The sequence below is a fragment of the Nerophis ophidion genome, linkage group LG15 (genome assembly GCF_033978795.1).
Source record: "Nerophis ophidion isolate RoL-2023_Sa linkage group LG15, RoL_Noph_v1.0, whole genome shotgun sequence".
NCBI lineage: Eukaryota > Metazoa > Chordata > Actinopteri > Syngnathiformes > Syngnathidae > Nerophis > Nerophis ophidion.
Window position 1 is genome coordinate 39,703,365 of NC_084625.1, and position 20,084 is coordinate 39,723,448.

Below are 20,084 nucleotides of genomic sequence, written 5' to 3' on the forward strand. Positions count from 1 at the left end.
AATTTATTTATACACTATAATACAAAACAGGGAAAACAAGGACGCGCTAAATGGCGGATAATAATCTAGGCTATGAAACACAAACAGGAAACAAAAACACTTGCTCGATGGCATGAATAATGGACATAAACAAAAGGACTTAGCACGACTATGAACTATAAACAAAACTTACATGACAAGGAACTGTGAACGATGGCATGGCGGTAGGAGCAGCATGGGTAGGGTGTGTGAAGATGCCAGACTGAACACTTGGCAACTACCGGTTTAAATAATACCAATGATAATTACAAGCAGGTGTGAAAATGACGACAGGGGCGTGACATGACATGACTTGTCATGGAGACGAAAACAAACCAGGAAGTGCCAAGACAGAACTAAATGTCCAAAAACTAAACACAACCCGACCAAACATGGCAAAAATCAAAACATAATCTTACAGGCGTGACATTGACAGCAGGTGAGTGACATCAGTGAGTGTGTGGGCGAGCGAGGAGAGGGAGCGGTCGCCGAGGGCGGGGGAGAAATACATTGGCATCAAACTCCATAGATTGCTAGCTTGTGCACGCTAGCTTTCTGAGACTCTTATTTTGTAAGCACAGGCAGGATGAAGCAGGTCTTTCATGGTGAAGACAGGAACTGTGGAGTCGGTCTTTACAGTTTTGACAGCAGATACGGCCCAAGAGTCTGTTGAAATAAAGTGTTTCTCTCCGTCCTGTCAGTGATTTTTTTTCTTGATAATGAGCTCGCAGCAGCCAGCGTCATATCACAAGATCCTCGGGTGCCGAGAATGTCAACAATTGACAAAAGTGAAGTCTTGGTGAAGATTGACGATTGCTCATTTTTATGTCTATTTTTGTAATGCCTGGCTTGTGAGTGACTGACGCACCCTCCGGGATCGACGTAATGCCCACCCCTGGTCTAGTCTCTTATGTGAATGAGCTAAACAATACCATTTGATTTTTTACGGTAATGTGTTAATAATTTCACACATAAGTTGCTCCTGAGTATAAGTCGCACCCCCGGCCAAACCATGAAAAAAACTGCGACTCATAGTCCGAAAAATACAGTACTTAAATGGATCAGGAGCTTTTTTCACGAAATGTGTAACTGAAAAAAGAAAGGGCAAAAACAAATGTTCGTTTTTTGTTTTTTTTGACCATCCTCGCATATTCAGTATTCACATCACTGCAATTTTGCAGATTTTTCATAGAAATTGTGAGAAAAAATTTCCATTTGTAAGTAGGAGCGCAAAACACACTTAAAGGGGAACATTATCACCAGACCTATGTAAGCGTCAATATATACCTTGATGGTGCAGAAAAAAGACCATATATTTTTTTAACCGATTTCCGAACTCTAAATGGGTGAATTTTGGCGAATTAAACGCCTTTCTGTTATTCGCTCTCGGGGCGATGACGTCACACTAGGTAGTCAATCCGCCATTTTCTCAAACACATTACAAACATCGAGTCAAATCAGCTCTGTTATTTTCCGTTTTTTCGACTGTTTTCCGTACCTTGGAGACATCATGCCTCGTCGGTGTGTTGTCTGAGGGTGTAACAACACGATCAGGGATGGATTCAAGTTGACTTATGTGGAGTGTGCATTGATTAGCACGGCATGCTAATCGATGCTAATGGAGTCGGTTCTTTTCTTCTCGAACAATCGGGAGAACCGGCTTCGAACATCATCCCTACAGGTATGAGATACGTGTAGACTGCAATATGACACCAGTAAAAAACACCAAAACATTAAATGTTCCATTGAAAAGAACATTACACACGGTACTCGAAAATCTGTCAAAATGTTTCAGTACGACTTTGAAGTATTGTCGGACCATTACGGCTACAGTAGTCAGAGATACAATTACCGTATTTCCTTGAATTGTCGCCGGGGCGCTAATTAATTTAAAACCTCTTCTCACTCCTGCACTTACCAAAGGCATGCGGTAAAAGTAAGCATGCACTAATTATTTTAATACCTCGTCTCACTCCTGCACGAACCAAAGGTATATAGTAAAAAATTTGAGTGTGATGTAAGTGTGGGCCTTAAATCCTACTGAATAGCTCTTAATCCTCTTCCGTTTATGCGATTTCACATTACCGGTATTGAAATCAGCCTCCTCCATTTTGAAAATGATGACAGGGGAAGTGTCACTCGTGATGTCACGAGTTTGACCCGGCGGTAATACTAAGCATGCGCTAATTATTTTGGGAAGCGAGTTTGACCCGGCAGTAATTCAAGGCAGGCGCATACTATATGTCCTGCGGCAATTCAAGGAAATACGGTATTACTATGGTGTGTGTATAAGGACCACAAAATGGCACCTATTAGCAGACATATTATCTGGCGTTTTATTTCACAATATTTGCAAAACCAACTTTTCTTACCTTCTGGTACCTGCTGGTACCTGTTGCATTGGACCCGGTCTTCCGCCGGTCACCCCCACCCCAGGTTCTTTGTATGACACATAAGCTGGTTATAAATGAATCCCTGGGACAGAGATGCTCATTTTGATATTTTATAACCAAAGCCTTGGGAGATCAGTCTAGATACAACCTTTCAATCGCATTGCCCAAATTGATGTAATTCTACTATGGAAGTTTTGCCTCTTCTCACCCTCTCACCGGCCACCCCCCGCCCCTTTTCTTCTCCACCCCCCCTCCTTGCTTTGGACAGTTGAGATAAGAAAAGAGTGTTATGACCTCCCGCTACATTCCAACTACCAAGGCCTACGCCTGGCCCACCACTTTGCTGTTTTAAAATGTGACAAGGATATAAAAAGATATCTATCGCCGTCATACCTTAACATCATGAATTACTGTGATCACTCCGTGTCGCCAAAAAACACATCTCTTAATTTCAACTTAGAGTCAGCATAAGTCCATTCGGTTAATAATAATAATGTTAATGTTGTTCATCTAGACCAGGGGTGGGCATTACGTCGAACACGAGCTACCAGTCAATCGCGGAGGGTGTGTCAGTCGATCGCAAGCCAGGCATTAAAAAAATAGACATAAAAATGAGCAATCATCAATCTTCACCAAGACTTCACTTTCGTCAGTTGTTTGACATTCTCGGCACCCGAGGATCTTGTGAGATGACGCTGGCTGCTGCGAGCTCATTATTAAAAAATAAAATCACTGACAGGACGGAGAGAAACACTTTTTATTTCAACAGACTATTGGGCCGTACCTGCTGTCAAAACTCTAAAGTTGCTGTCTTCACCATAAAAGACCTGCTTCATCCTGCCTGTGCTAACAAAACAAGAGTCTCAGAAAGCTAGCATGCACAAGCTAGCAAGCTACGGAGTTTGATGCCAATGTATTTCTTATAAAGTTGTTGCACCTTTCCTGCTTCCGGCGCCTAGACCGTAGTCAAGGGGCGCAGGGGAGACACTTCTCCAGGGCCAATGGATTCTCGGGGCAACACCCTTCACTTTACCCGGCAGTGGGTCTTCACAAGTCCGGACTCCAGGGCAAAATGACGAGTCCAGCGATTAGTTGCAAATAGTGGCTTTTTATTGACGTCTTGCACACAGTCAAAATCCCACACAAAAACACTAGCCACTCCCCGGCCATCAATGGTATGGATTCTATACCATTGTTCTCTGTTTGACTCATTGAATTTGATTAAACCTTTGCTATCATTTCACAATACAAAATAATGAAAGTATGTGTGTGTGACAGACTTTTCAAGCCGTTGTGCGGGTTCTAAGGACCGTCAAGGAAGGACATAGCGGTGGCCCTTTTAGATAAATAATTTATTAAAGACTGCTTTTCAGGTGCTCCGTCTGCCGCTCACTCTTCCGTTTGCCTCTCTGCTTTGGATGTCGTCGCTTCTCTCGCGCTCTCAGTCCCTCTCTCCACGTCAGCTTCCCTCTGGCTCCTTCTCGTCTCTACCCCTCTCTCCTGACGTTCACGGCTTTCGCCCTTTTATACAGTGCGAGAGGATTACTCAATTGACCCCAGGTGCGCGATCCACGCACCAGATCTTGATTGCGGCGTCGCTCCCGTCGCGCCCCGCCGCGCCCCGCCTCTCTACTCGCTCGCCGTCCACGCCTCCTCGCGCCATCTTGGGCCAGGCTTCGGTGTGCCCTGCCTTGCTGTCGGACTGCCGGCCACGCCACCTCGCCGCCATATTGGGCTGGGCTATGGTGTGCCCTGCCCTGCTGTCAGACTGCGGGCTCTGCCTCTCCACAGCGTGATACATGCTGATATTGTACTGGATCAATATTGGTATCGGCTAATATTCAAGGCTCCAATTTCGGTATTGTATCGGAATTTGAACGTGCTTCGGTGGCTGTGTTTCTACTTATCCACAAACGGGTTGTAGTAAGCAATAGTGTGATCACCGCTACAGGCACAGACGAAGCTAACAGTTTGTCTTTAGGACCCTAAATCATGTGTGTGTACTTTCAACGCTGATTGGAAGTAACATGCTAATGCCGGACTCTTTGGCACTGCAATGTAATTGAGTCTAAATAATGGTTCACTCCGTTATTATGTAGGAAAAGTGGGCCACTAGACTTCAATGTTTCCTGTTTGGGCCTTCAAAGCCCAAACAGGAAACATGGGAGGAAACAAGAAATGACAACAATTAAATCGCAATACTCATGTTAAATTAGGGTTTGCCCTAGATTACTGTCAGGCTTGGTCAAAAGGATAGGACTCAGATGCAGAGTCGGGAATACTTGGGCAGGCTTTTATTTTGACAGCTATCTTTCCCCAGAGAATCACTCCTGAAAGAAGGAAAACACTAAAAGACAAACCATATCTGCTATAAAACTTATTATTAAAACAAAATGCTCCAACAGGAGGAAGAAAACAATGGCTATGAAAAATTTTACACTTTCTCTAATCTAATAAAGGTTAACAAAAATTCACTCAAAAATTTGAGGACAGAAGGATTCGTAAAAAAAACTGATAACTCACCACTTCGGCTGAAAAAACTAAATAACAAGGAGGAGAAAAGGCAAACTCAAACTAGCAACGGAGGAATTCAGGATCGAGGAATATAAACGTGAGACGAGGCAAGGCATGGACATGGATGCTAAACAGGCACAGAACAAGGGAGGCGTGGGCTTATGAGACACATGAGGGAAATGGGAAACCGGTGGAAACAATTAGGGGTCAGGAATGACGTCAGACTGATGACACCAGAGGAAGGCCAAGTGATCTGAAATGAGAGGAGTTACTTTTCAAAGTAAAACATGCAATCCACGAGACAAAAGAAACCAAGACAAGACATCCCTCACCGCGGTGTGACAATTACCACTGGGGTATGAAATCATCATACAAATGACGACATGCTTGTGTTGATATGCAATGTTGCATGCATTTTCTTTAGGAAGGCTAAACAAATGTATGTTTATTTGAAAACTAATTTATGTTGTTGGTTATTAATAATAACATCCATCCATTCTTTACCGCTTATTCCCTTTGGGGTGGTGGGGGGCGCTGGTGCCTATCTCAGCTACAATCGGGCGGAAGGCGGCGTACACCCTGGACAAGTCGCCACCTCATCGCAGGGCCAACACAGATCGACATTTTTTTCTTATATTAGAACCAGAAGCCGCTTTATTAGCAATGTTTAATGTCAGAATTGTTACTGACAGTTTGGTTATGTTTGGGTTTTCTTGTGTCTTTCTTTTATCCTGTCACCGCTCTTATTTTAGTTTCACTTCCTGTATGTCTCCCTTGAGCGCTCGTTTCCCTCACCTGTCCCTGATTGGCAGCCTGGCACACCTAGTTGCAGGTGCCAATCGGGCTGCTATTTATGCCTGCCTCACCCTCCAGTCAGGGCTCGATGATTGTCTCCTGTTATCCTCTTTCCTGGTTCCTGTGTTTCCTGCCAGTTGCACTATTTCCTTTTTGACATGAAGTAATGTTTTCCTGCGCTACGCCTGCCATTTTTGCATCTCGGGGTTCGAGACCAGCAGATCAACACAGACAATTTGACTTGGTTGACTGTGTTCTCTTTGTTCAATGCAATTTCACTATTTTCTGCTCTCTCTGAATGTTGCGAGTTACTTTGCCAAATAGGCAAAAAGTCTTTTGAACTAGAGATGAAAAAAATAACTTGGGGTGTTTTGTTGACATTCTCCACAATGAAGTCTCTGTAAAACTAACCACACTACGGAAAGTACTTTCTATACACATGAAGTGTACATACATGTAGGAATCATGTTAAACTAATAAACTAAAAAGTTGAGGCTAAATGCCGCTAGCTAAATGCTAACATAAGGTCATGATCTATTGCCAGATTGTGTTTTGTTTCGTTTTTGACTTCCTCAGTTCTGTTTTCAGCACCCTTGGGTTTGCGTGTTTCTGGTTACCATGGGTGATGATTAGTTTCACCTGCCTCTGATTAGTGTTCGGGATGCTCACCTGCCCCCGGGCACTAATCAGAGAGCTACTAATTCCTGTTTTTTGCCACAATCAGGATGGCTGTCTTGTGTGCGCGATGCAACAGTAACGTTGGATGATTCATTGCTTTTTTGCTCGTGATTCCTGTGCTAAGTTTTGCCTTAGCTCCCCGTGCGATCAACACTCTTCTTTTTTGTTTGTTTCCTGCCTGATTTGAGAGAATAAATCATTGTCCCATCTGCACCTTGCATGTACAATGGATTAATAGGCTCATAGAAAGGTTAACCAAAATTAACATGGATGGTTGTATGCTTTTTCTTTTGTTTTGTTTTTTAAAATTAAGCATACAGAAACATTGCTATGGTATTTGACATGTTTTTCAAACTAATTATGGACAATAGTTAGAGATGCGCGGTTTGCGGTCTCATCTGCAGAGTCCGCGGATAAACCGCGGGTCAGGCGGGTGACATGACGTAAAAATAGATTTTAGATTGATTCGGGCGGGTGGGGGTTGAACCATTCGGAAGTATTTAATATACATTTTTCAGGGATCGGCAACCTTCACCACTCAAAGAGCCGTTTTGACTCTTGTCTCGGAGTAAAAAAGACAATAGGAGCCGCAAACATACTCGGAAATATCTGCTGGCGGTCATCCAGACTACAAGGATGAGGGCGTGCTATGAAGCCTTTGACTTTAACGCCTTCTACAACATGTACAAACTGCTTGCAAGTCCAGTGAAATGTTGTATGTGGTTTCCGCAGACACACGCACACGACTGCAAGGCATACTGTGTGACACAGAGTACACTGATGGTTGTGATATAAACACATTTAACACTCTTACTAATATGCGCCACACTGTGAAGCCACACCAAACAAAAATGACACACATTTCTGGAGCACATCCTCACAGTAACACAACATAAACGCAACACAACAAATACCCAGAATCCTTTGTATCCATGACTCTTCCCCTCCACCGTGCGTCGGTAAGGGTGGGCGGGTTTGGAGACGCGGGGGTGTAAAATATAGTCAGGAAGAGTCATTGATGCAACAGATTCTGGGTGTGGTGCATATTAAAGTGTTAAAGTTGTTTATATCACAACCATCAGTGTACTCTGTGTCACCCAGTATGCCTTTCAGTCTTGTACGTGTATCCGCTCTAGTTGCATACAACATGTTGCCGGACTGGCAAGCAGTTTGTACATGTTGTAGAAGGTGTCAAAGACAATAACTTCACAGCATGCACTTATTTTCGTTATCTGGATGACTACCAGTACATATTAACAAGAATGGTTGTGGCTCCCATTATATTAATTACTCTGTGAAACGGTTCAAAAAAGCTCTTTGAGAGGGAAAGATTGCCGACCCCTGATATATAACAACGGGCGGGTGGCGGGCGGTTGCGGTTTTGATACAATGTTGGTTCGGGTGAATGGCGGGTGGATGACGACTTAAGTGATGCGGTTGCGGATGATATAATTGCCTATCCGCGCATCTCGAACAATAGTACATAACAATAGTAGACTATTTACAGTACTGTATTTTCCGGACTATAGGATGCACTAGGTTATAAGGCACACCGCCGATGAATGGTCTCTTTTTTTATCTTTTTTTTTAATCTATAAGGCGGTCTTATTTACGTGGTTCAACTTCGGCAGCGTTTTTTCTCCGTCATCTTTGTTGTAGCGGTGTAGCGTGCAAGGACGAGAGTGAAAGAAGTGTTGAAAGATGAAGCTAAATGTTTTAATGACATTCAGACTTTACTTAAATCAATAACAGAGCAGCATCTTCTCATCCGGAAACAACACCACCAGAAAGGTGTCCCGTGAAAAACCCTCCGACCGACACTCTAATTACTAAAGTTCCTTGGGTGAATAACTAAAACTCACTACGCCGTTATGTTTTAGCGCTTTCTTGGCGGGTTTACTGACAGATATAAGTAACAATTTTACACTACTTTATATTAGAAATGACAACAATGAAGGATGAATGTCCCTCAACAAGAAAATAGAGAAAAAGAAGAAGTTTATTGACTACGTTGTTTCAACGGACTACAAAGGCGGATGCGCGTAATTTTTCAGGATTTATGCAGATCCCAAGTACAGATCAGCAGGTACTAGAAGGTAAGAAATGTTGCGTTGGCATAATATTGCGGAACTAAATGCCAGATATGTCTTACCTTATACACACACACCATAATAATACTGTGTAGTCTACACTTATCTCTTATATTTGACTGCCATTAACTGGTCACACTTATCAGTACACCATGTACTTACAAGGTGGGTAAGCTCAACCAAATGTATTCCTTACATTAGGTGCACTGTCGAGTTTTGAGGGGTGAAAAATTATTTTAAGTGCACTTTATAGTTCGGAAAATACGGTATATCTATTCATATAATATTGTGGGGATGCGTGGCCTGCAGACCTGCAGCAAAGCGGGGTGTGCCAGGACCAGCTTTGATATCTGACAGGTGCGTAGATGACACAGCTGAGAGTGTTTGTCTGAGGACATGTCGCTCTCTTAAAGGCAGCAGTCAGGAAGGAGAGGGGGGTTGATGGCGGTTGATGAAGCAGGAGGAGAGCGAGAGCAAGACTGACGACTCCGAAGAGAAACCATTCATGTGCTCGATCGAGGCTAAAGACGATTGCTGAAAAGCACAAAAAGACTTTGCTCAATCTGCCACAAGTTTATTGTAAAAAAAAACATTGTTGTGACTCTGAAAAGGAGTGGTGATGTCGGTGACTGCGACCCCAAAAGGGACAAGCGGTAGAAAATGGATGGATGGATGTTACATAAATACGTTTTTATGTAAAACAAAACAAAACAATGTTTTCATGTGAAAAAAACTCATTTTGAAGGTATAGTGGCATTTATCTAGCAGTGGGGGAATGCTGCTATCGTTTACATGTAAGGGAAATCCTCCATGTATCATACTGTTTCATGTGTCGGGTAAACCCCAACGAATGGGGCAATTATACATACATGTTTACATTATGGCTAATTGAAAAGCAATAACTGAACGTGAAAGTGAGCTGACAAAAGTGATATGTGTGTGGAAGAGGCAAGGAGGAAGATGTTGACCAAGAGTCAGGAAGTGAGGACCCTCCAAAGTCCTAATGAGGACCAGAACCACTGAGGCTGACCATGATTGAGTCAATAACATAGCAGCTCTGCCCATGGTAATTCAAAGTGTTACTTAATATCTCCGTAATGACATTTAAAGAAGTTGAAATATCTATTTACGTTATGTATTGCAGTTTTAAGGAAAGGGCCTTGAAACTCCCCCACATTCTATTTGTGCTTGAGTGGATTCATTTCTCTCATGCTGCCCACAAACTGACCATTGAGCCGGGAAATTGCAGATTATCCGTTGTAGACATTTTTTTTTTAAATATGAATATTATTTACTCACTTTACCTTGAGGACGGACACACACACACACACACACACACACACACACACTGAATGAATGAATGAATGAATGAATGAATCAATCACACTGTGCCGTGCAGTGGAACCAGAAGTTATGTTGTTACTTTTACCCGTAAGCAGGACTTGATGAGTTGTTTAATTACCTCAAGCAGTTATTTACAGTATGAAAGGGATTTACCTGGCCCTATTTTGTCGCAATTTACCTGACACATGAAACGTTACAAACTTTGGCCGTGCACTATCCACTTTAGTCGCCGGATGACAATGGAGTCTTAACTATCTTAAAATGTGGTTTGTGGCAATTCCAACTTTGACCACAGCATCAGTTGCTGTCTAGTGGGGCGCTTTCCATCATTTTCAGCAGACCTATTAGGTAGGTAGGTAGGTCTAAATTGTCATTGCAACAAGTACAACAAAATGTTTGTTTACAGCACAAACCCGTTCAAGATTAGACGAACAAACAGTGTACAGGGTTACAGAACAGGAACGCTGAAGGGTCGCCACGAGGCGCCCCGTAAAAGATGGGAAAAGGTAAAACGCTGGGGAAGAAAATGAGTAAAAAAATACAATCTAGACTGGGCTCCGAAGGGGGGCCTAGTCTGGAGTGGGAAAAAAACCTCTGTGCAATGCACACATAAACACGTAACATTTCATCACGAGGGGTGGGGAGTTTGGGTCCTGGATGGCGACTGCTGCTTTGAAGCGCTGTCATACAACCATCACCCCGAGGGGAAAAAGTGGTGGTGAAGGCGTGGGGTGGGGGTGAGGGGTGTGTGCGTGTATGCCCAATTGTCTTGGGTGTGATGATGTAATGATTTTTTGACTGAGGCCGATCTGCAAAAGTTTGACTCCAGGTGTCGTTGAAGGGGGAGGGAGGTAAAAAGCGTCTATCCTTGAGGTGTCCTCGGGGGTGTTTTCAGAACAGCCTGGTTCTGTTTCCACAGCGTCGAGGCCGTTCGAGGTTGTCAAATCATAGATTAGGATGTTTGTTTTCCGCGAGCAGACAAAAACCATGACTTGTCTTTTCTATTCGTCCATGCTGGGTGCTCTCAAATTCAATTCAAATCTCCTTTTCAGCAAGCTTCTCCATGATGTGATCCATCTTGCGATTTATTAACTGGTCAACCCTCTTTTTTCCTCTCACGTCAGATCCACCCAGGAATGGGGACTTATGAATCCCTTCTCTACTGTATTACACACTGTATTATTATTAAATGCCAGTAATGTAATAAATGGAAGTTTGTGTTTTAAAAAAATAAAGTTCCCCATACAATCATTTTTCATGCCCTCGTGTCTTTTTCTCTTTTTTAGACCACCACTCTGATCGGCCTGCTGAAAACCGCTCGTCTATTACGACTGGTCCGCGTCGCGCGGAAATTGGACCGCTACTCGGAATACGGCGCGGCTGTGCTCTTCCTCCTCATGTGCACTTTTGCTCTCATCGCTCACTGGCTGGCCTGCATCTGGTACAACATCCACACGACACACTTCACAACACACTGAATGTGCAAATGTTACTAGACTTACTGATGCACCTGGGGACAGGGGTGTGTTCCAGAAAGAATATAAAATCAAAAGTCTGAGTATGTAAAGCCTGAGATGTTGGAAGTTCAGGGATTTCCATTCCAGAACTGGAGGTCAAACTCTTGAGACAGTTACCATGGTAACTTAGTGTACTATGAGAGCCGAATCTGCTTGCTGGTTAGTCAATTATATCAGGCTGGTAAGAAAAACAATATATTGTTCTGAAAGGAAGATGAAAAACAGTCCATTACGTTTTGAGTCATTTTGCTAACAGACAGACAAACTAACAGCAACGATTACATAACTGCACTTATTTTATTTAATATATTTTTATCTGACATTCACTGTAATTATTATTATTTTTTTACATTTAGTGAAACCATTGCAATAAATAAAAAAATAAGATGACATATAAAAAAATATATATTCAATACAGTGTAGAAAGTATAAAATATTGTGTACTTATTAGTAAGTGTTGGTTGATCTTAGAGATGTCCGATAATATCGGACTACTGATTTTATCGACCGATAAATGCTTTAAATTGTAAAATTTGATATTATCGGTATTGGTTTCAAAAAATTAAATTTATGTAGTACAGAGCGCCAATAAACCTTAAAGGCACTGCCTTTGCGTGCCGGCCCAGTCACATGATATCTCGGCTTTCACACACACAAGTGAATGCAAGGCATACTTAGTCAACAGCCATACAGGTCACACTGAGGGTGGCCGTATAAACAACTTTAACGCTGTTACAAATATGCGCCACACTGTGAACCCAAGAATGACAAACACATTTCGGGAGAACATCCGCACCGTAACACAACATAAAAACAACAGAACAAATACCCAGACCCCCATGCAGCACTAACTCTTCGGGACGTTACAATATACACCCCCCGCTACAGCTACCCTCCTGCTCCCCCAACCTTGCCCACCTCAACCTCCTCATGCCCTATCGGGGGGAGCATGTCCCAAATTCCAAGCTGCTGTTTTGAGGCATGTTAAAAAAATAATGCACTTTATGACTTCAATAAGAAATATGGCATTTTTCTAACATTTTTGTATGCTTTTCCCCCTCACTTATGATTTCAAAAGCAAGTCCATTAATTTGTATTGAAAAAAATGGAAATCCATAGGGAATTGTGTAATAGCATAATGAGGCGATTACATATTATATATTATAATTCTTAAATATTCACTGTAACATGAACATGCGGCCCTCTAAGAGCAGCCAAAACTGCAATGTGGCCCTCAATGAATACCAAATTGACACCCCTGATTTAATGCATATGTTCAAATAACTTCCTTGACCAATTATTATTTATTTATTTATTTTATTGTGATTACTTATGGAGTATATTGTGAATAAATTGAGGACAGGCAGTGAACAAAAGTCTTAGCAACTGTTATGTAAAAGAAAAGGGGGTAGGATTAAATAAGCTCTGCTTCTTCCTACTCCTTTTCGAACATGTTGAAAAGAAACACTGGAAATTGTGATGTATCGTGTTGTATTCGAAGTAAACTCAAACTCAAATAAGTGTACATGCACACGGATGGAGTATCCTTTCTCTCCATACCAATTTACACCCATGTGCTCAAAATAGACACTAAACAGCAGTATCAAAACAGTTTCAGGCTTAATAAATCACTTGGCAAGCTCCAATAATCAACTTATACATGAAAAGAAACACACTTAATGGATTGCATGAACTACTTTGCTTTTTTAAGAGACACAATCCTCAACACACACGTTTAGTAGATCAACTTTGCAATGCTTTCAAGTTATGTCTTGATTAGGGTTGGGTATCTTTTGAATTTGAACGATTCCGATTCTTTGTTTCGATTCCGATTCTTCTTGTACCATGGGATCAGTGTGTTTGCCAGGTAGTCCCTGGAAGGTGGTATGTATTTTGGGTTGAGAGTTTTCACCATATCCCTGCAAACATAAACAAACATGTAATGTTGCTGTTACTGTTTAGCCCAGTATCAATTAGCTTAGCTCTAACGTTATTGCTTAACTAATCTAAATGTTGGAGATTCTACCTCTGAAAAGGGATGCAGTCTTTTGACTATGTGTGCAGTGACCTTTCTGTGGCACTCTTCCGTCTGTGGCACCGACATCTTCCCCATTGCCGCTACGGTGAACGGAGTACGCTTAGCACATGGCGGAGCCTGGCTAGCAGGTTGTCAATTGTCTATGAAAAAATACACAGGCTAATTTATTAGCTGCCTCAAGTTGGCGCAAAGCACATTATTTATTGCATATATATTGTTTTACTTACCGGATTTGGACTGCAGTGCAGTTACCGAGGTGCCAGGCTGGGCGTCGGAGCCGGAGCCAGAGGAAGAGGCAGAGGAGGACGGTCGGCGCAGCGCGTCGAAGACGGGACACGCATTTATTGGTACTCCATGAACTCGGAGTTGCTTTATCATGTTCGACGTGCACCCTCCTAAGCACGAAACAGTCCTGTCGCACGTGTTACATCTTGCCGATATTTCATCTTTTTTAGTGAAATAAAGCCACACTTTCGACCGCCGACGCTCGCTATCCATGCTTGACTGACTCGCTCGGCTACATAGGCTCGGCTATGCTAACACTTCCGGCGGTGGCTGGTTCTTCGTTGGTGTTCAGCGGCTTCTCCTTCCGGTCGGCGGACTTATTCTTTTTTTCCGGTCGGCAAACTGGTTATCGAAACTAGGAATCGAAATTTAAACTTTTGAACGATTACGGGAGAATCGGAAAGTTAGTCCCGGTTCCAATCAATACCTGATACTCGATACCCAACCCTAGTCTTGATACATGCAAACATTTAATAGGTCAGACTAAGGGTGAGGGAAAAAATCGATTTGAATTTGAATCGCGATTCTCACGTTGTGCGATTTAGAATCGATTCTCCGTCCATCCATCCATCCATTTTTTTACCGCTTATTCCCTTTGGGGTTGCGGGGGGCGCTGGTGCCTATCTCAGCTACAATCGTCCGGAAGGCGGCATACACCCTGGAAAAGTCGCCATCTCATCACAGAGCCAACACAGATAGACAGACAACTTCTCATTTTTAAAAAATCGATTATTTTGTTTATCAATCCAACAAAACAATTCACAGCAATTCCATCACAATGCAATCCAATTCCAAAACCAAACCTGATTGAGCAACACTCAGAACTGCAATAAACAGGGTAATTGAGAGGAGACACAAACACGACACAGAACAAACCAAAAGTAGTGAAACAAACATGAATATTATCAACAACAGTATCGAAATTAGTTATAATTTTAGCATAGCAGTGATTAAAAATCCTAAATTGACATTATCATTAGACATTTATAAAAATAACACTTGCATCGGATCTCATTAGCTTGACAACACACTGTCCAATATTTTCACAAAGATAAAATAAGTCATATTTTTGGTTCGTTTAATAGTTCAAAGAGATTTACATTATTGCAATAAGTTAAGACATTGTCCTTTACAATTCTAAAAGCTTTTTACAAAAATCTACTACTCTGCTTGCATTTCAGCAGACTGGGGTAGATCTTGCTGAAATCCTTTGTATTGAATGAATAGAGAATCCTTTTAAATCGGGAAAAAAAATCGTTTTTGAATTGAGAATCGTGTTGAATTGAAAAAAAAAATCGATTTTGAATCGAATCGTGACCCCAAGAATCGATATTGAATCGAATCGTGGGACACCCAAAGATTCGCAGCCCTAGGTCAGACCAATACTGTATGGACTTTAGGAGCCATCATCTCATAAAGTGGCCCATAACACTCCAGTCTTGCTATTTTAGGTTTTATAAAGCTAGTTTTATGCCTGAAAATGCTAAATTTAGGCCAAAAAATGCAAACAATTCTTTTTTATACTTTATCATTTCCAGGTATGCTATAGGTAATGTCGAGAGGAATGGCTCCATTGGGTGGCTTCACACGCTGGGGGACCAACTTGGAAAAACCTTCAATGATTCCATCCCAGGTATTGTAAATAGTTTAGTAATTAGTGTTATCAGAAAGGAAGGACACAATATGGACAAATGATGTTTGTGTTATGAACAAAACTTCTCTGGTGCTTCAGGTTCAGGGCCTTCCATCAAAGACAAGTACGTGACGGCTCTGTACTTCACCTTCAGCAGTCTGACCAGCGTCGGTTTTGGAAACGTCTCCCCGAACACGAACTCAGAGAAGATCTTCTCCATCTGCGTCATGCTCATAGGATGTAAGTAGCTTTCAACGCGCAAACAAACACAAAACAACTTTAGGCCCACTTTGTGTTGAAATGTACCATATTTTACGGACCATAGGGCGCACCGGATCAAAAAGCGCACAGCCGATGAGTGGATCTTTTCAGGTCTTTTTTCATTCATAAGGCGCATTAAAGGGGTCATAATATGATTTTTTTATTTTTTATTTAAAGGCCTACTGAAACCCACTACTACTGACCACGCAGTCTGATAGTTTATATATCAATGATGAAATATTAACATTGCAACACATGCCAATACGGCCTTTTTAGTTTACTAAATTACAATTTTAAATTTCCCGCCAAGTTTCTTGTTGTAAACGTATGATGACGCGTGCGCGTGACGTCTCGAATTGGAGGGGACATATTAGCGCAGCACCACTAGCGGCTAAAAGTCGTCTCTTCTCATCGCGCAATTACACAGTATTTTGGACATCTGTGTTGCTGAATCTTTTGCAATTTGTTTAATTTATAATAGAGAACTCAAAGTAGAAAAATGGAGGTGGGAAGCTTTAGCCTTTAGCCACACAAATACACGGTGTTTCCTTGTTTAAAATTCCCGGAGGTGAAGCTTTACTATGGATCAGAGCGGTCAAGCGAACATGGATCCCGACCACTTGTCAACCGGCAGGTTCCGGTGACAAAATTGTGGTAAAAAGTCGCCTGTTGCCGGAGATCAGCGGAACTTCTGCCGTGCTGCTGCTGCTGGAACTAATTCCCTCAAAGACTTGTGTCACTACACCCGTGGACACACCCTTCCGACTATCAGGTACTATATAATCCCACTAAAACCCTCGCAACACAATAGAAAGATAAGAGATTTCCCAGAATTATATTAGTAAAGCTGTCTAAAAACATCTGAATCGCTCACAAGGCAGTCGCCTTTTTTTTTTTTTTTACTTTATTTATTTATTTATTTTTTCTAGTCTTTCGCTGTAATTATCCTCATCCTCGCTCAAATTAATGGGGAAATTGTCGTTTTCTCGGTCCGAATAGCTCTTTTTGTTGGAGGCTCCCATTATAAACATTGTGAAGATGTGAGGAGCCGTCACATGTGTGACGTCATCGTCTGCGACTTCCGGTAAAGGCAGGGCTTTTTTATCAGCACCAAAAGTTGCAAAGTTGGAATTCTTTCCCATTCTTGTTTTATGTAGAGCTTCAGTCGTTCAACAGTCCGGGGTCTCCGCTGTCGTATTTTACACTTCATAATGCGGCACGCATTTTCGATGGGAGACAGGTCTGGACTGCAGGCGGGCCAGGAAAGTACCTGCACTCTTTTTTTACGAAGCCACGCTGTTGTAACACGTGCTGAATGTGGTTTGGCATTGTCTTGCTGAAATAAGCAGGGGTGTCCATGAAAAAGACGGCGCTTAGATAACAGTCTGGATGGTTCGCTTCTCATTTGGTCCGGATGACACGATGTTGAATATTTCCAAAACCAATTTGAAATGTGGACTCGTCAGACCACAAAACACTTTTCCACTTTGCATCAGTCCATCTTAGATGATCTCGGGCCCAGAGATCGTTTCTGGATGTTGTTGAAGAATGGCTTTCGCTTTGCACAGTTGAGCTTTAACTTGCACTTACAGATGTAGCGACAAACTGTATTTAGTGACAGTGGTTTTCTGAAGTGTTCCTGAGCCCATGTGGTGATATCCTTTACAGATCTTTTTTTTTTTTTTTTTTTTTTTGTGATACTGTGCCGTCTGAGGGATCGAAGGTCACGGTCATTCAATGTGGGTTTTCAGCCATGCCGCTTACGTGGAGTGATTTCTCCAGATTCTCTGAACCTTTTGATGATATTATGGACCGTAGATGTTGAAATCTCTAAATTTCTTGCTATTGCACTTTGAGAAATGTTGTTCTTAAACTGTTTGACTATTTGCTCACGCAGTTGTGGACAAAGGGGTGTACCTCGCCCCATCCTTTCTTGTGAAAGACTGAGCATTTTTTGGGAAGCTGTTTTTATACCCAATCATGGCACCCACCTGTTCCCAATAAGCCTGCACAAATGTGGGATGTTCCAAATAAGTGTTTGATGAGCATTCCTCAACTTTATCAGTATTTATTGCCACCTTACCCAACTTCTTTGTCAAGTGTTGCTGGCATCAAATTCTAAAGTTAATGATTATTCGCAAAAAAAAAAAAGTTTTTCAGTTTGAACATCAAATATGTTGTCTTTGTAGCATATTCAACTGAATATGGGTTGAAAATGATTTGTATTCCGTTTATATTTACATCTAACACAATTTCCCAGCTCATATGGAAACGGGGTTTGTATTAGAATTGGTCAAATTTAAAATAATCTTAAATAGTTAAAAATAAGCTTTTAGAAATGTGTTAGCTTGCCAACCAGCTGTTTTGGGACCCTCATATCCTGGTGCAGTCACATGACTGTCACAGGGTTGTTTAGAATAAACTATTTAAACCCAATTGTAATATTTGTCCTCTGGTGGAAGTATTACTGTCGTGGTCAAAAGTTTACATACGCTTGTAAAGAACTAAATGTCATGGCTGTGTTGGGTTTCCAATAACTTCTAGCGTACCCAGATGTAAATCATCTTTCGCACAATCAGCCTTTTCATACAAAGCCATAAAGCAGTGGTTCTTAACCTGGGTTCGATCGAACCCTAGGGGTTCGGTGAGTCGGCCTCAGGGGTTCGGCGGAGGTGAAAACACACCCGACTCATCTTGTAAATACAAACCTCTCCCTATCAGCTGACAGATGTGCAGGTGTGTAATTTGTTGTGAGTTTATGCACTGTTTTGGTTTTGTTTTTTTGAACAAGGTGATGTTCATGCACGGTTCATTCTGTGCACCAGTAGAAAAAAAAACATGGTAACACTTTAGTATGGGGAACATATTCACCATTAATTAGTTGCTTATTAACATGCAAATGTATTAGTAACATACTGGCTTTTAACTAGTCATTATTAAGTACTTGTTAATGCCTTATTCGGCATGGCTTTATAATAACCCTAACCCTCTAACCCTGACCCTAATCAAATAACTCTAAATTAAGTCTTTATTACTTAGAATATGTTCCCCTTGTGTCCAAATAACTCTAAATGAAGTCTTTGTTACTTAGAATATGTTCCCCATACTAAAGTGGTACCAAAAACATACTACTTTGTCTTGAATTTGAAAAAATATATATTTTATTTGTCACTAGAGAAGGGTTCGGTGAATGCGTATATGAAACTGGTGGGGTTCGGTACCGCCAACAAGGTTAAGAACCACTGACATAAAGGAATGGAACGACCTCATAACAAACTTGAAAAGTTTAACAAATTAGTCTTCATTTACAATTGATGTTGAAAAGTGGTTTTGGAGCAATCAAAACTGCTCACACGGTCACTAAGGTGGCCACTGTGTTTGACAGATCAACGTAATGAGTATTATATTTATCCATGACAGCATTTTTGTTGTAAATTTTGAGGTGTGTCTGTTAAAATCATGGTTGTTTTTTTACAAATGATGACAGATGTGAACAAGAGCATGTATTGTCTTTGTGTGATGATGTAAATGAGATGTGGTTGTATTGTATAATAAGTATGTGTCCATAAAGGGGCATTTTATGACTTTTCTTAATTTGATTACGTGATATGGTATGATGTTATTGTCATAATTTTATTGCATGATTTTTGTATCCCTTTAATTTAGGTAGCAAGGGACCGCATATGGAAATTAGCTATTTAGCTTTTATATTTCGGTACAGAACATATCTGTCTTTGAGCTTAAAGGCCTACTGAAATGAGATTTTCTTATTTAAACGGGGATAGCAGGTCCATTCTATGTGTCATACTTGATCATTTCGCGATATTGCCATATTTTTGCTGAAAGGATTTAGTAGAGAACATCCACGATAAAGTTCACAACTTTTGGTCGCTAATAAAACAGCCTTGCCTTTACCGGAAATCGCAGTTGATGACGTCACCCGTGTGAGGGCTCCTCACATCTTCACAATGTTTATAATGGGAGCCTCCAACAAAAAGAGCTATTCGGACCGAGAAAACGACAATTTCCCCATTAATTTACACGAGGATGAAAGATTCGTGTTTGAGGATATTGATAGCGAAGGGCTAGAAAAAAAAAAAATCAAGTTAAAAAAAAAAAGGCAATTGCATTGGGACGGATTCAGAAGTTTTTAGACACATTTACTAGGATAATTCTGGGAAATCCCTTATCTTTCTATTGTGTTGCTAGTGTTTTAGTGAGTTTAGTAGTACCTGATAGTCAGAGGGGTTTGTCCACGGGTGTCCTGACGCCAGTCTCTGTGGGAAGTCGACGGCAGTTGTATAGACGGCGCAAGCTCAGCTGATGTCCGGTAAGAAGCGACTTTTTACCACAATTTTCTCACCGAAACCGGCCGGTTACCAAGTGGTTGGGAACCATGTTCGCTTAACCGCTCTGATCCATAGTAAAGCTTCACCTCCGGGAATTTTAAACAAGGAATCACCGTGTGTTTGTGTGGCTAAAGGCTAAAGCTTTCCACTTCCATCTTTCTACTTTGAC

General features: G+C 41.6%; 1 protein-coding gene across 1 annotated transcript in view; it reads left to right on the forward strand.

Annotated features, from left to right (window-relative positions):
* Nucleotides 1-20,084, forward strand: part of kcnh2b (potassium voltage-gated channel, subfamily H (eag-related), member 2b) — a 329,910-nt gene that overhangs the window by 257,098 nt on the left and 52,728 nt on the right. The window contains exons 6-8 of the mRNA XM_061922161.1: nt 11,119-11,273; nt 15,211-15,305; nt 15,405-15,545. Of these exons, the coding sequence (XP_061778145.1) occupies nt 11,119-11,273; nt 15,211-15,305; nt 15,405-15,545 (391 nt within the window). The remainder of the gene's footprint in view (nt 1-11,118; nt 11,274-15,210; nt 15,306-15,404; nt 15,546-20,084) is intronic.